Source organism: Zalophus californianus, chromosome 4 (assembly GCF_009762305.2).
Source record: "Zalophus californianus isolate mZalCal1 chromosome 4, mZalCal1.pri.v2, whole genome shotgun sequence".
NCBI lineage: Eukaryota > Metazoa > Chordata > Mammalia > Carnivora > Otariidae > Zalophus > Zalophus californianus.
The window spans coordinates 190,416,110-190,430,499 of record NC_045598.1 but is presented as its reverse complement, the minus strand read 5'-3'; the positions used below and the strand labels follow the sequence as shown (position 1 = coordinate 190,430,499).

Sequence of the window (14,390 nt, the reverse complement as noted above, 5' to 3'; positions counted from 1 at the left end):
TCCTGGCCCCAGGCTCTGCCTGGACCCAGCTGCTGCTTTAGGGCTGAATCAGGCAGGGCCTTAGCTCAGGGTTGGGCCCTGACTTCTGGACCCTGGACCGTGCTGGGGTCTCCTCTGGGCTGTCCACACCTGCCGGGGGTTTCCCTGCCCAGAGGGACTGGATGTCAGGGTGAAGGGCCCTTCTCCCCCTCTTCTTGCAGATCCACCACCCCAGGGGTCTCATCCCTTCCCAGGGCCTGGTGGGCAGAGCAGACCCCACACACCCCAGCTTCAGGCTGCTACTCCCTGCCAGCCCCAAGGGCAGGCAGGCCCCTCCCGGGCCCCCGATGTGTACACCTGTGGGTGCCTCTGTGGAATGCCCCAACCCCCACACAGGGAGAGTGTGAGCGCACACGCATGCGCCACCACGCCTCTCCCTGGTCCTGCCTGCCCTGGGCCAGCTTCTAGGTCAGGCCTGGGCACGGCTTCCTGGGAGAACCAGCGGCAGGCGCTGCAGGCTGGAACCAGCTGCTTGGGGTGTGCGGTGGCCATGGCTTGGGGGGCGTGGGGCCGGGCCCCTGGGGGCCCCGTGGGGGCTCTAACCCTGACAGCTCTGGCTGAAGGGATCCGGACCGACCAGGGGCAGACCCCAGGCCGCTCTCCCCTCGGCCCTCAGCCGGAACACGGGCTCGAACCCGAGGTGGAAGCTGAGGGTGCAGCTGCCATCCCCATGGTTGGCAGTGAGGCCTGTTCCCTGCCCGGCAGGCGTCAGGTGAGTGCGGAGGGAGGGTCAGGGGACCACCCGGAGGAAGTGGGGGGTGCTGGGGAAGAGCGCTGGGAGAGCCAAGGGGACTCTACATCCCACCCACCCTGCCCTAGGACCCCCCGAGTCCCTGGGGGCAGGGGGCCCTCGCCGACCTGGCGGTGTACACGGCTGCCTGCCTGGAAGAGGCTGGCTTTGCGGGAACCCAGGCAACTGCACTCACGCTGTCCTCAGCTCTGGAGGCCCGGGGGCAGCGTCTGGAGGACCAGGTGAGCCCCCCCCCCCGTCCCTGCCCCCCCCGCCCCGAGCTCCTGCTGTTGAGTTCCAGGGCTGGGGGCCGGGAGTGAGCACCCGCCAAGCACACTCGTTTCGGGCTGCACCTGCCCCATGGGGGTACAGAGTGGTGCACCGCGGCCATCTGCTCCACCCTGCCAGGTGCACGCCTTGGTGCGGGGACTGCTGACACAGGTGCCCAGCCTGGCCGAAGGGAGGCCCCGGCGGGCGGCCCTCCGGGTGCTGAGCGCGCTGGCCCTGGAGCACGCTCAGGAGGTGGTGTGTGCGCTGCTGCCGAGCTCGCTGCCCCCGGACCGGTAACCTGCCTCCCCCAGGCCAGCAACCCCATCCCTGAGGCCCCCACGCAGCTTCCTTCCCCTTTCCTGATGCACGGTGGAGGCGGGCCTTGGGGCAGGGGGGGGTTGTGGAGGGGGCAGAGCCTCTGAATTCCCTCCGCTTGACTCCTGTCCTCCATCCACTCCCCACCCCTCTTGCCTCGGGGTCCCTGGCTTGGGGGGGCCTGCTTTCTCCCTGCCCAGGTCACACCAGGAGCCCAGCCTGGGGCTCCAAGGGGGGACGAGCGAGCCAGGTGGCTGCTTCTCCCCGACGCCCCTGGCTCTTTGGTCGGTCTGCCCGGGAGAAGTTATGTCGGGTCTCGCTCTGTACAGTGACTATGTCTATTACCAGGTTTGTGGCCCTGCTGCTGGCCCCCCAGGACCCTGCCAGCCCCCCCCCCCCCCCCGGGCCGCTGCAGACAGTCTGCACAGATGGCAATTGTTTGGTTTTTCTGGGGTTTGCGGGTGGAGTGCCTGGGGGATGCTTTACTCCCTGCTCCCCATGCTGGAGTCCTCGAGGCCACCTCCCACCCTGACCTAGGGACTCCCCACGTCGGACCCTGCCTCAGGTGCTCGTACCCCCAGGGCAGCAGCTGAGCTATGGCGCAGCCTGAGCCGGAATCAGCGCGTGAACGGGCAGGTGCTGGTCCAGCTGCTATGGGCACTGAAGGATGAAGCGGGGCCTGAGCTGGAGGCCTTGGCGGTAGGTGACGAGCCAACACAGCCGGGGGCCACCCCCAGGGAGGGTCTGGCCCCAGGGGTGCGGGGGCAGCAGGCTCTCACTGGGGTGTCCGAGCTTTGTCCTAGTGTCTGTCATGGCGCCCAGAGCCTGAGCTGGGCTGCTCGTTCCGCAGGCCACGCGGGCCCTCGGAGAGATGCTGGCCGTGTCTGGCTGTGTGGGTGCCACGCGGGGCTTCTACCCACACCTTCTGCTCGTGCTGGTCACACAGCTCCACCAGCTGGCACGGCGTGGGCACTCTCCTGACACCCCGAAGGGGTGGGCCCCATTGCACCGAGGGCCACCGCACAGCCACGCCAGGTGAGGGGCCCACAGCAGAGGGGAGTGAGGGCTGGGCCACTGCCCTCCCAACCCTCCCCACCCACTTGCTCCCTGCCCCCACCCCAGCTGCGCCGTGGAGGCCTTGAAGGCCTTGCTCACCGGGGATGGAGGCCGTATGGTGGTCACGTGCATGGAGCAGGCTGGAGGCTGGAGGAGGCTGGTGGGAGTCCACACCCACCTAGAAGGCGTCTTGCTGCTGGCCAGGTGCTGGAGGGGGGCGCTGGGGAAGAGGCCGGGGCAGGAGGGTGGTCAGGTGGAGGCTTCTCAAGGGGTGAGGCGGTGAGAGGAGGAAGCACCCCCATCTCCGCCCCACCCAGTGCCATGGTAGCGCACGCGGACCACCATCTGCGGGGCCTGTTCGGGAGCTTGTTGCCGCGGCTGCGCAGCCCCGACGACACGCAACGCCTCACGGCGATGGCCTTCTTCACCGGGGTGAGCCTGCTTCCACGTGGGTGGTGAGGGGTGCCGGTGGACCTGGCCCCTAAGCAGGGCCGCCGTCATGGGGACCTCGAGCACGCTGACCCCAGGGCCTCTCTCTCAGCTGTTGCAGAGTCGGCCCACAGCAAGGCTCTTGCGGGAGGAGGTCATCCTGGAGCGGCTCCGGGCCTGGCAGAGCGACCCTGAGCCCACGGTGCGCTGGCTGGGCCTGCTGGGCCTCGGCCACCTGGCGCTGAACCGCGGGAAGGTGAGGGAGCGGCCTGGGGGGGGGGGGCCCGGGCAGGGGCCCGAGGGGCCGCCCACGAGTCGCTGCCCCCGCAGGTGCGGCACGTGAGCAAGCTGCTGCCCGCGCTGCTGGGTGCGCTAGGCGAGGGCGACGCGAGGCTCGTGGACGCCGCGCTGGGCGCGCTGCGGAGGCTCCTGCTGCGGCCTCGGGCGCCCGTGCGGCTCCTGAGCGCCGAGCTGGGGCCGCGCCTCCCTCGGCTGCTGGACGACGTAAGCTCCGCCCCTCCGGGCCGCCGGGCGCCCCCCCCACACCGCAATCCGCCCCGTTCCTGCCCGCCCACCCCCCCCCCACCAGGCACCCCGGATCAGCGCCCAGACTGCCGCCCTCGCCTAGACTCTCCCGGTTCTTGGTCTGCCCTGACCGCGCCCTCCCACGCAGGCCAGGGACTCGGTCCGCGCCTCGGCGGTGGGGCTTCTCGGGACGCTGGTGCGGCGGGGCCGGGGCGGGCTCCGGGTGGGCCTCCGCGGCCCCCTGAGGAAGCTGGTGCTCCAGAGCCTCGTCCCCTTGCTGTTGCGCCTGCAGGATCCGAGCCGTGACGCTGCTGAGGTCAGCTGCCCCCCAAGACTGCCCCACTGCTGTCCCCATCCAGCCCTACCCGTGTTCCCACCCTGTGTGTCTCCTAAGATTATATAGGTCAGGGCTTTCTACAAGGACCTCAGGGGCCAGGGTCGAGGGTTCCCGGGTTCCTGGTCTTTCCTGGACCACTTGCCCCGGGCTCTTCCACCCCTCATCCTGGCCACACCCCAGCTACCTCTTGCCACTCTCTGGACCCTAACCCTGCTCCCTTCCCCTGTCCTAGAGTTCAGAGTGGACCCTGGCCCGCTGTGACCAGGCCTTGCGTTGGGGCCTGCTGGAGGACATGGTCACTGTGGCCCACTACGACAGCCCTGAGGCCCTAAGCCGCATCTGCCACTGCCTGGTCAGTAGGGGAGGACAGTGAGAGCGATGGGGTGTGGTCAGCTGCACACTTGGTCCAGCATACACCAGGGCACTCCCGCCAAAACTGAGTCTCCTTGCTTTCCCGGCTAAGGTGGTGGCAAATCGAAGACCTCAGGCCCTATGCCTTGCACTGGGGGCTCCCCAGGGGACCTCAGGCCCTGGGCTTGCATCTGCCACCTTCTCTTCATGTGGGATGGGTCCTCCTGTACTGTCATAAACCCATCTGCCCCCAGGTTCAGCAGTACCCAAGTCACATCCCCAGCTTCCTGAGCCAGACCCAGGGCTACCTGCGGAGCCCACAGGACCCCTTGCGCTGGGCAGCTGCTGTGCTCCTAGGTGAGAGGGTCCTGGTGTCTGTCCCTCAAGCTCAGAGCTCTGGGAACTGGACCAGCCCTTCCCCGATGGGGGCCTGGGGCCAGGGCTCACAGGCATGTCTTGGTCCAGGTTTCCTCGTCCATCACACCAGCCCCGGCCGTGTCAGCCAGGACCTGCTGGACTCCCTGTTCCAGGGTAAGGACCCAGCCTGCTCACCAGGGTGTGGGGTCCTGGAGAAGCTGGCGGCGCTAGGATGAAGTGGATGGGAATGGATTGGGTGGAGGGCCAGGGACCTGGGGTCCTGAGAGCCCTCCGACCTTGCCTGAGCTGCCCTATCCCTGCAGAGCTGGGGCAGCTGCAGAGTGACCCAGAGCCCGCCGTGGTCGCCGCGGCTCACGTGTCCGCCCAACAGGTGGCGCTGCTGGCCCGCGCACAGGCCCGGCCCCGCCGCCTGCGTCAACTCCGCCCAGGCCTCTGGCACCACACCCGGCCCCTGCCAGTCTATGCCAACAGCCCATTCCAGCCCCGGAGCTTTATAGGCCGCTGGGGCTGCCTGGGACCTGGCTGAGCCTGACCCCAAGCCAGCCCGGAGGGTACCTGGGGTCCGAGTCCAACAGCACACTGCTGTGTGGCCAGTCCTGGCAGGGACGGGTCTGCGGAAGAGGTCCGCTTGAGGGCCGCCCTGCACCTGGTACTGGGTGCACACAAACCCTCCCTCTCTAGGAACGCACGCCACGGCAGCCACGTGACCTAGGACAGCCACGCCTTCTGTGCGAGCACCATCTTGCCCTCGGCCCCCCCCCCCCCCGCTTGCCTCTTGCACCCATGGGTCCGTCTGTCCCCACTTGGGCCTGTTGCTCTCCCAGCTCCCTAGAGTGTGCCCCGTTCCCAGCCTGGATGGCACCTGGCCTCCCGAGCTGGGGTCCGGTGGGGGACACTGTGAAACTGGTCCGACCCTGCGAGCTGGTGCCGCGGTAGGCTGCCCGCTTCCTGGGTCTTTGCGCACAGCCCGGCTCGGCCTCCCCTGCCTGTCTGGGCTGTCCTCCCCAGCAGCCCATCGTCCCCCTTGACATGTCCCAGTCCTCAGTGGCCTGCCCCCATCCCCCACACCTCTACTCCTGTGCGTCGTGTCTTCTCCAGATTTCCCCTGACTTGCCCCCGGAGGCTTGGGTCATAAAGTGGCTTCAGGTGTGAGGTGCCGCCATCTGCATGCACTGGACTGAGCCCTCAGCCGGCTCTCCAGCGCCCTGCTCGGGCTTGAACGAGGATAGCATGACTGCACCTGCTGGGGAGAAGCCTCTCTGGGCCCTGGTGGGCTTCTCCACCCAGAATGCCTGCCTTGAAACGTTCTCCTGCCTTTCAAGGCCCGCCCCCAAAGCCATCTCCTCAGAGAGGCCTTGGCTCACAGCCTCTTGGAGGGTTGGGACCAGTCCCCCCAGTCTGGGGACCCCTTGGGGTCCTGCCTGCCCACTGTGGAAAGTGTTTAAAATAAACACAGGTGGATTAAAAGGGTCTGGCGTGTGTCTGGGGACTGGGTCTGGGCCAAGGATGGAGTCCTGATGACCTTGGCCTGGTCCAATATGCGGCTCAGGCTGGGATTATAGATAAGGCAGAGTGTAGCCAGGAATAAGGGTCAGCCCGCCGGGCAGGGTTAGCATCAAGCTGGTTCCGGGTCCAGGTTTACGGCCAGGGTCAGGCAGGGGTTTGCCTGAGACAAAGAGAAAGCTCAGGAGCTCAGGCAGGAAGGAGGCTAGGTCTCTCTAGGCCCAGGCAGGGTCAGGCCAAGGGCATGGGTCTGTGCGGAACCAGGGGCATGGTTTGGTGTATTAGTTTAGACCCTCCAAAGCATACGTCAAAACAAGATGAAGCTACAAGAAGAGGCCCTCTGACTCCCGGAAGGATGGGAGGGCGAAGGAAAGGGTTGTTCGGGGTGTCCTGGGAGGCTGTACTCGCCGGGGGGCTCTCAAGCCGGTCACCCATCCAGGAGGACCGCAGCTCCCAGGATAGGGTTGCTGGGCAGAGCTGGGTCTCCCTCTTCAGTTTCCCTCGAGGCAGCTGGTGTGTGCGGGGAGCATCCTCAGAGCCCCTGATTTAATCTGGGCCCGAAGCTGGGCCGAGCAGGGGCCTCATGCTCCCCTCAGTGATGGCCCCTGAGGGCAGAAGCAAGCCCGGCCTCCCCACAGCTGCAGCCCAGGAGCCAGAACCTGGGGTGAGTGTTCGCTGCCCACTGCCGTCACCAGGCAGAGCACGGCTGCACAGTGATACCCTCTCGGAAGGAGGTCCCAGGCTCAGATGAAGGCTCGGGCAGGCAGCACCCGGGCCCTTCTCACCCCACCCCTGTGGCGCCCACACCCCACCTGGTTAGCAGGAGTGCAGGCTGTCTCTTGCACAATGCATCTGCCGGCTCGTGGCATGTGTCCACCCCCACCTTGCTATGCCCCCTCCTCCGCAGTACCTGCAAGCCCCCCTGGACTACCTGCCCACCAGGTGTGAGGTTCATCAAAGTCCATGTGGCCTGAAGGCCCAGACTGTGGCTGCGCTCTGGGAGAGAGAGTCTTCTCAGGGACTTCTCTGCTGGGCTGCCCCGTCCCATGGCCATGCCTCGGCCCTATGTGTGGGTGAGTGTGTCCAGCCTGGGGGGGGGGGGGGTCTGCCAACCTGCTGCTTGGGTTGGACCACGCTTGCCGCCCTGGTCTCAGCGCTCTCAGGGCACTGATGGCCTTGGAAGCTGAGGACCAATGGTCCGACGCTGCAGCTGGGGCTTGGTGGGGCCACCCAGAACCCGCCTTCTCCCCTGCCTTGAGGGTGATCTCAGGGCCCAGGGGCTCCTGCTTCTCGAACACTTCCTAAGACTGGGGCTATTGCAGTACTCCTTGTTCACCTTGGTTTGCCTTTCAAGTGCCCCCTGATGGGGGTTCCCAAAAGAGAAGCATGGGCCCTAGAGAAGCCAGACAGGCCTGAGAGGCATTGAGCTTTTTCCTGCAGTTGTGTAGCCTGGATCGGGGACGTTTGGGGTGCAGTCTGCCTTCGTTCTGATATTAATTTCGCTCTTGGGCTGGGATGCTAGATATTCACTGGGGCTAATGCCCTAGCTCCCGCCGAACCTCCTGTCCGTCCTCTTCGGTGAGGCCTGAAGCCGCCTGTCAGTGACGGAACCACCCCTTCCCTCTACCTTCCAGCACGCAGAGGAAGGCTGACTGCAGTTCCCACCAAGGAAAGGCAGATTTTCCGGCTGTGCACATTCCTGGAGACACGGCCACGTCAGTCACCACCTGTGCCCATGCCTGGGGCCGCCTCTGCCGCGGGCGGATGAGGCCCGCTGAACGCCCAGGGATCTGCAGCTCGGGGGCCAGGAGCTCCCACGTCCAGGGACGGACTCTCAGCTTTGAGCAGAGGTGTTCGGACGAGACCTGACTGTTTAGACAAGGTCTCTGGCGTGGGTCACTGCCTGTCCAGGAGCCTCCATGCAGCCCCAGGAGGACAGGTCTGTGCTTGTCAGCCGCACCTGCTCTGGTCCCCTCTGCAGCCCCAGTTCTCAAGTTCCCCAAGACAGCTGCACACTGTCCTGGGCGAGTTGCTCTGCCCTGTTCTTTCACGGGCCAGCCCGTGGGGGAGGGGCCAGGGGCCCAGCCACACGGCTGGTCTCTCCAGAGTGGCCAGGTCCCTTAGCCCCGTGGCACGACAGCAGCGAGACCACGGAGGGGCACCTGCTCAGCCCCCGCCTGTGCTCCCTCCCTGGATCTGGGGCCCCCCCGGAAACTCGGTGAGCCATCTTTCCTTTGTACATCACATTTATTGACTTTCCCCAACTCCCAGGATGAACTGGCTGCAGGCCGGGTTGGGCTCTCAGCCTCCCAGGGTTGGCAGCCAGGGGGGCTACCCCCCCCCCACCCCACCGCAGAGCTGCCCAGGCGAGCAGGCTCAGCCCTAACAGCAGTCCTGGCTCAGGCCGAACAGCAGCGCCAGGCAGGCATAGAGTGCGCACGTGCGGCCCTGGGCCTGGGGCTCCCAGCACACCTGGGGAACGTCCACCTGTACCCCCAGGCCGCATTCCTCCAGCAGGACCCAGGCAGGTGCCTCTGGGTCCCAGCTGCTCCCCAGGAGCTCTTGCAGCAGGGACACATCCCTGCGCTCCTGCCAGGGGGTGCTCTGCTCCAAAACGCTCCCCACCTGCTAGGACGGGGAGGGAGGGTGTCAGTGAGCTACTCGTCCCCGCCTCCCCCCAGCGTCCAGCACCTGCCCACATCACTCCATCCTAGGAGCACCTGGGGCCCCACGCCACAGGCCCAGCCCCTTCCCCTGCAAGCTGCAACGCGCGCTCTCTTACCAGCTTGAACTGCCCGGACAGGCCTCCTGTCTCCAGCATCTCCACGAGCAGCTCACGCTGGCTCTCACTCAGCACTGGGGGAAGACTTCAGCTAAGAGGGGGTTCCAGAAGGCCCCGCTGGGACAAGCCCATATCCCTGCCCCTCCCTGCCCCAGCCCAGGAGCTTCTCACCAGCTAGTGCTTCCACCAGGTAGAGGATGGGGCCGGCCAGGTGCACTTCCAGCTCTCCGGAGGTATGCACCAGGCACTCGAGGACGGCATCCACTGGACCATCCAGGCGGGCCACTGACCCACAGCACAGGCCCCGTTCCAGCTGGGGACACGTGGAGGGGCCGGTGAGTCCGAGGGGCTGGGCGCAGGCCCCTCCCGTCTGGCCCAGTCCCCTGGGCTGCTCACCGCATCCTCCAGGGTCCGCAGGGCTGGCTCTTCCCGAAGCACCTGCACCAGGCCTGCCAACAGCCGCTCACACAGTTCCTTGGACAAGCCCTGCAGGACCTGGGCCTGGGCCCTCACCTCTGCCTGCAGGCCCCGGAAGTCTCCCGTGACTGCCGACCAGTCCTCCACAAACCCGTCTGTGGGGAGAGGGCTGGGACTGACCCTGGAGAGCCCTAGTTGGGAAGGGCGGACTCCCAGGGGGCAGAAAGGGGTGCCCGCCCAGGTGCCCAGGGTTGTCAAGAAGGTACTGACCAGACTCTAATTTGAAGCGGCCGGAGAGCGGTGACTGGCTGCCTGCGCCGCTTGTAAGCTGGTGGCCTGGGCGGGGCAGGGTGAGTCAGGGCAGGGAGCAGGCCCCTGGGCCTCACAGTGCACCGCCACCACCCCAACACTGGCAGCCCAGAGCAGGGGTGAGGCTGGGCCAGGCTAGCGCTGGTGTTGCCTCGTAGCGCCCCCCCAACCCAGCCTGTGCGTGTGCGTGTGTGTGTGCGTTTACTCTTGCCCCTGCTGCCTGGGAGCGCCCTGGCTGAGCTGGGCTGTGCAGAAGGCCCCAGTCTGGGTGGCAGGTGCACAGGCCTCACCTTCCTTGGGCAGTCTGAAGGTCCTCTGCTTCTTGTGCGTCTTGTCCGGGAAGAGGAGGACATCTGGCAGCCAGGTGGGGGCACAGATGGGGGGGGCAGTTCGGCCAGTGACCCCGGCCTCTGCCTCACCCCCGGCCTACCCTGCACCGTTGGCTCTGTGTGCCCCACCCCCTCACACGCCAGAGCACGGGTTCCTCAGCCGCCCAGGAAGCTGTGCAGCCGAATGCCTGCCTCTGCCATGGGGCTTGGGCCCCAGGAGACACCCTAATTCCAGCTCACCCCAGTCTGAGTCAATAAGCAGCTGCGCCACCTGGAAGGCAAGGATGCTGCCTGAGGGGATGGTGACTGTCTTCTTCCGGCTCCGGTGGCCCTGGCCTTGGCCCTGAGGGATGGACGTGGGCTCAGGACTGGGCTCTGGGTTGTGGGGTTGGGTAGGCTGGGTGCTGGGGGGGTGGGGCTGCCTGGGGGCACCCCCGCCTGCCTTCCTGCCCCCTGCCTGATCCGTGGCCCATGCTGTGCACCTGGAAAGATATGGTTCCAAGCAGTGCAAACTGGCCAGAGCCCTCCTGCTTACGGGTCTGGGTGACCTTCACCTCCTTCTGCGTCTGCAGCACCTCCGTCACCACGAACACGTCGTTCCCACAATTCCGCAGCTGCTGTAGGACCTTGTGCTCGGGCTGCCGCAGGTGCCTGTAGCAGGGGGTCGGCCCGGAAGCTGTGGGGGTGTGTCCTGCCCTCCCCAGCCCCGGGCCACGCTGCTGGGGGGCTGACGCGGCCCAGGCACAGGATTCCCATGATCCCCTCCCTGGTGGCTCCCAATAGTGTTTGTGGGGGGGGGACAAGATCCAGGGATGCTAAGTGGACACCTGCAGACCCCTGGAGACACCCACCCCCTTGGCCGGGTGCTGACCTAGCTGCTTCTCCCTCCATTCCCTGCCCTCCCTGGATTCAAATTTCGAATCTCTACCCTGAACTAATGATCCTCCTCAGCCCGTCCCTCTGTCTGCTCTGCTCCACCCCAGCCCTCAGGATGCAGTCCCCCATTACCTCTGCAGCCTCCTTCCCCTCTGCCCGGCTCAGCATGCCCCCGGGGACTGCCCGCCACCCCCCCGCCCCCGGCCTCTGTGCTGACCCATGGCCTGGCACAGACACCCTGTGACTCCTGACGCTCTGGGGTTGTGACCCAGCGGCTGCTTGGGGTTGGCAGAGCCCCACCCCCCGGGGGGCTCACCTCTCTTGCTTCATGGCGTCCCAGATGTTGGGGTCCACTCGCAGTGTACGCACCTTCATCGAGAGGCTGAAGGTATCAAATATCGCCGCCCCGCCTGCACACCTCCCCCGTGCTGGGGCTTCCAGCTCCCCGCTGGCTTGCAGCTCCCCGTCCATGGAGTCGTAGATGTGGATGGGCGCGCTTTGTTTCACAGCTAGAGCCAGACCAGAGCTGAGGCCCCATCCTCCCACCCGCCACCCATCCCACCTGGGCAGAGGGACCTTTAAAAAGGCCCTGTCCTTTGAAACCAGAAAGCCCAGAAGCCCGGAGTAGACAGCAGGCTGGCCAGTTGCGTCGCCTCCCAGCAGGCGGGGTACCTGGTTCTGGGGCATCAGGCTCCAGAATGTCCCTGATGGAAAGGTTGATGCTCTTGTAGCGGGGTTTCCAAAACCACGATCTCGAGCACCTCCTTCCCAACAAGTAGTAGGGCTGGAAGCTGGTGGAGCTCCGCAGGCTGTCCACGGGGATGAGCTCGCCGCTGTGGTCCAGCTCCCGGACCACACTCTTGATCACGCTCTCAAAGGCAGATGCCATTGCTCCTGAGGAGGACAGATGGGTCAGCCATGTTGCCCTCAGGGCTAAAAGAGGCGGGGGGGTTGGGGGCAACAGTTGCTACTTGGATGCCTCCAACGACAGGGAGCTCTTTTCTCCACAGGCCAGTCCTGGGACGCTCTGACAGAAAACTCCTGCTCCTGATCATTACTCAGCACAGAAAGAAACCAAGTGTCTACCCTGTCATGCATTGCAGCATCTCTCCATGGGGCTGGTGAGCACCTCTAGGCTGGGACAGCATGCACACCATCTGTACCATGGCCAGTGTGCCCACAGGAAGCCCAGGAAAGCGCTGGGACTCTCAGAGCTGGGCGGGGGGGGGGGGGGGGGGCGGGGAGGGCAGCCCTCAGCCACCCACAGAAACTTTTGTCACTTTGTCAGCCCAACAAGGCTTAGAGCCACTCCTGAAAAGCAGCCCCCGGGGGAGGGCAGGGCAAGGCAGGGGCCTCAGGGGGGACCCCAGCCCAATGCTCTAGCTGCTGCAGGAGCTGTCTCCCTGGCTGAGGTGTTCAGAGAGCAGGAGAAGGAGCAGGAACCACCAAGCTTCTGGGGACTTGGCAAGGGGCCCCCAGCAAGGTCCAGCCACAGCGTCCCCAGCTTCCAGGTACATCCTCTAGGGCTTTTCCTGTGCCCAGAGTTCCATGAGCCACCAGTCCAAGGCTGAGGCTTCAGGGACCAGAGGCCAAAGCAGGCCTGACCCAGGACATAGGAGGCCTGGGCCCCGGGCACAGGAGGCGGACTTTCCCGGCCATTCTGGTCAGTAGGAAACCTCTGAGCCTCCGTGCTGGTCTGAATTCAGAGTGGGCCAAGGGGTGCCTGGAAGGGCCCCCCCGGAGTCAAGCCCAAACCCAGATGGGCTTCCCAGAGGCCTCAGGCTTCCCTAAGCTGGTCTGGGATTGCGGAGAATCCTGGGAGGGTGCTGGGACCAGGTGATCCCCCAAAAGGGCCGGCATCGCCCCCACTGAGCATGAGCTCCAACCCCCCTCAGGCAGCAGGGAATGGCATCGGGTGCGAGGTGCAGTGCTCACCGTGACCGTCACCCCAGGTTCCTGGCCCACGATGGGAAGCAGGTCCGCCCTGCAGACCTGAGTTGTACTGCTGTGCTGGGGAGCTCTGAGCAGGTGGACAGGGCGGGTGCCCAGACCCAAAAGTGAAACTTTGTTCTAGTGACGCCCGGCCGGCCGGCACTCCCAGAAACGCCCCAGCCGGTGCACCCCGCGGGGCCCCTCCGCCTGCCCAGACTGGGGCCCACCAGCGGCCCCCGCGCCCACAGCCTCCACCTCCAGCTGGTGGCACTTCCCGTGGTTTCCTGCTTACAACTCAAGCCCATCAGACATTCCTCCAAAGAAGGTCAGCAAGCACCTCAAGCTGTTCACGTCATTAACCAGCTGAGAGCCGCAAGCCCGACCCCGCTGAGGAGCCCCTCCGGGCCCCACAGCCCTCTGCTGCCCCAGATCCCACCATGCAGGGGGGAGGGCGGGGGAGGGGGCGAGAGACTGGAGCCCCCCCGCACTGCTGGGGGCAGGGCGCCCCCAGCGTCCAAAGAGAACCACCCTCAGCCTCACTCGTGCTCCGCTCCTAGCTGGGCTCAAAAGAAATGAAAACACGGGTTCACACCAAAACCTGCCCGTGAAGGCTCACACAGCGTTATTTAAAAAACCAAAATGTAGAAACAACCCGAACGTCCATCAGCTGAGTAAAGGGCACGTGACATCCGTCCTCGGAAGACCTAGGAGAGAAGGGCCGTAGGCCTCGGCAGGCAGGAAGGACTGACGGGCCGCGACACGCATGGGCACGGACGGGCCTCCAAAGCAGCGGATCCACCGACGGAGAGTAGACAGCGGCGGCCGGGGCGGCGGGGGGGGGTCACAGCTAATACGTACGTGGTTTCTTCTGAGGGGACGAAATCCTCTATAACCGGTGGTGGTTTCCTGACTCTGGATATGCCAAAGCCCGCGGGGTTTTCCACCTTAAGTGGGTGGACGGCGTGGCGTGTGAATTACGCCGATAAAGCCGTCATTGAGAAAATCTGGAGTCGGGCTTCAACACGCAGGCCCCTCAGCGCCCCTGTCGTCTGGGTTGTGGAGAGTCGCACCCAGCGGGCTCCTTCTCGCCACCACTTCCTGCCTCGCCCTGATCCCGTGACGCTCGGAGCCCTCACCAGAGCCCCGCCGGCGGGCCTCACGCTCCCTAAGGCTCTGCCACACTCCCCCGCTCAGTCCACACACAAACCCGTAAGCCATCCCTGGGCGGGGGGGGTCTCTGAGGCCGCTGAGGCGGCTTCTCTCCCCAGGCCACGAGCCTAGGGTGCGGGCCGGAGGGCTCTCTGGGGCGGCGGGCGCACAGTCTGCTTGGCGTGGGGCCCCATCTGCTGGTGTGAGAAGGGGCCCTTGCCGGCGGGGAGGCCCCAAGAGCCTGAGGCGCTCGGGCTGGGGGGGTGTGTTCGCGTGTCTGTGTGATCGTACGTGTGCGCGCGGACACGTTAGTGCCGTCGCGTGTCTGTGTGAGCGTACCTGTGCGCGCGCGGACACGTTAGTGCCGTCGCGTGTCTGTGTGATCGTACGTGTGCGCACGGACACGTTAGTGCCGTCGCGTGTCTGTGTGATCGTACGTGTGCGCGCGGACACGTTAGTGCCGTCGCGTGTCTGTGTGATCGTACGTGTGCGCGCGGACACGTTAGTGCCGTCGCGTGTCTGTGATCGTACGTGTGCGCGCGCGGACACGTTAGTGCCGTCGCGTGTCTGTGTGACCGTACGTGTGCGCGCGGACACGTTAGTGCCGTCGCGTGTCTGTGATCGTACGTGTGCGCGCGGACACGTTAGTGCCGTCGCGTGTCT

The 14,390-nt window shown here is 65.8% G+C and overlaps 2 protein-coding genes across 7 annotated transcripts; one reads left to right on the top strand and one right to left on the bottom strand.

Annotated features, from left to right (window-relative positions):
* Window positions 1-529: 529 nt before the first annotated feature.
* MROH6 (maestro heat like repeat family member 6) lies at window positions 530-5,389 on the top strand. The gene is given in 15 exon segments (XM_027567551.2): window positions 530-790; window positions 859-1,011; window positions 1,178-1,332; window positions 1,920-1,935; window positions 1,937-2,053; window positions 2,205-2,389; window positions 2,477-2,614; window positions 2,728-2,842; window positions 2,952-3,095; window positions 3,170-3,343; window positions 3,513-3,680; window positions 3,934-4,053; window positions 4,307-4,409; window positions 4,518-4,583; window positions 4,733-5,389. Coding segments are annotated over 15 exon segments (2,139 nt in total). The 3' UTR covers window positions 4,957-5,389.
* Window positions 5,390-8,172: 2,783 nt separating this feature from the next.
* Window positions 8,173-13,900, bottom strand: GSDMD (gasdermin D). Of its 6 annotated transcripts, none has more exons than XM_027612337.2 (11): window positions 13,437-13,900; window positions 11,319-11,540; window positions 10,963-11,155; window positions 10,306-10,421; window positions 10,042-10,113; window positions 9,732-9,794; window positions 9,403-9,468; window positions 9,112-9,287; window positions 8,887-9,028; window positions 8,716-8,789; window positions 8,173-8,561 (listed from the first exon to the last, which is right to left on the bottom strand). In XM_027612337.2, exons 2-11 carry the CDS (start codon window positions 11,533-11,535, stop codon window positions 8,316-8,318), a joined length of 1,365 nt encoding a protein of 454 aa, XP_027468138.1. In that variant the 5' UTR covers window positions 11,536-11,540; window positions 13,437-13,900; the 3' UTR covers window positions 8,173-8,315. The 6 variants fall into 6 exon arrangements, with proteins under 6 accessions (XP_027468138.1, XP_027468065.1, XP_027467888.1 ...); XM_027612264.2 differs by having other exon boundaries at window positions 10,011-10,113; window positions 10,325-10,421; window positions 13,437-13,898; XM_027612087.2 differs by having other exon boundaries at window positions 10,011-10,113; window positions 10,253-10,421; window positions 13,437-13,897.
* Between the last annotated feature and the right edge of the window lie 490 nt (window positions 13,901-14,390).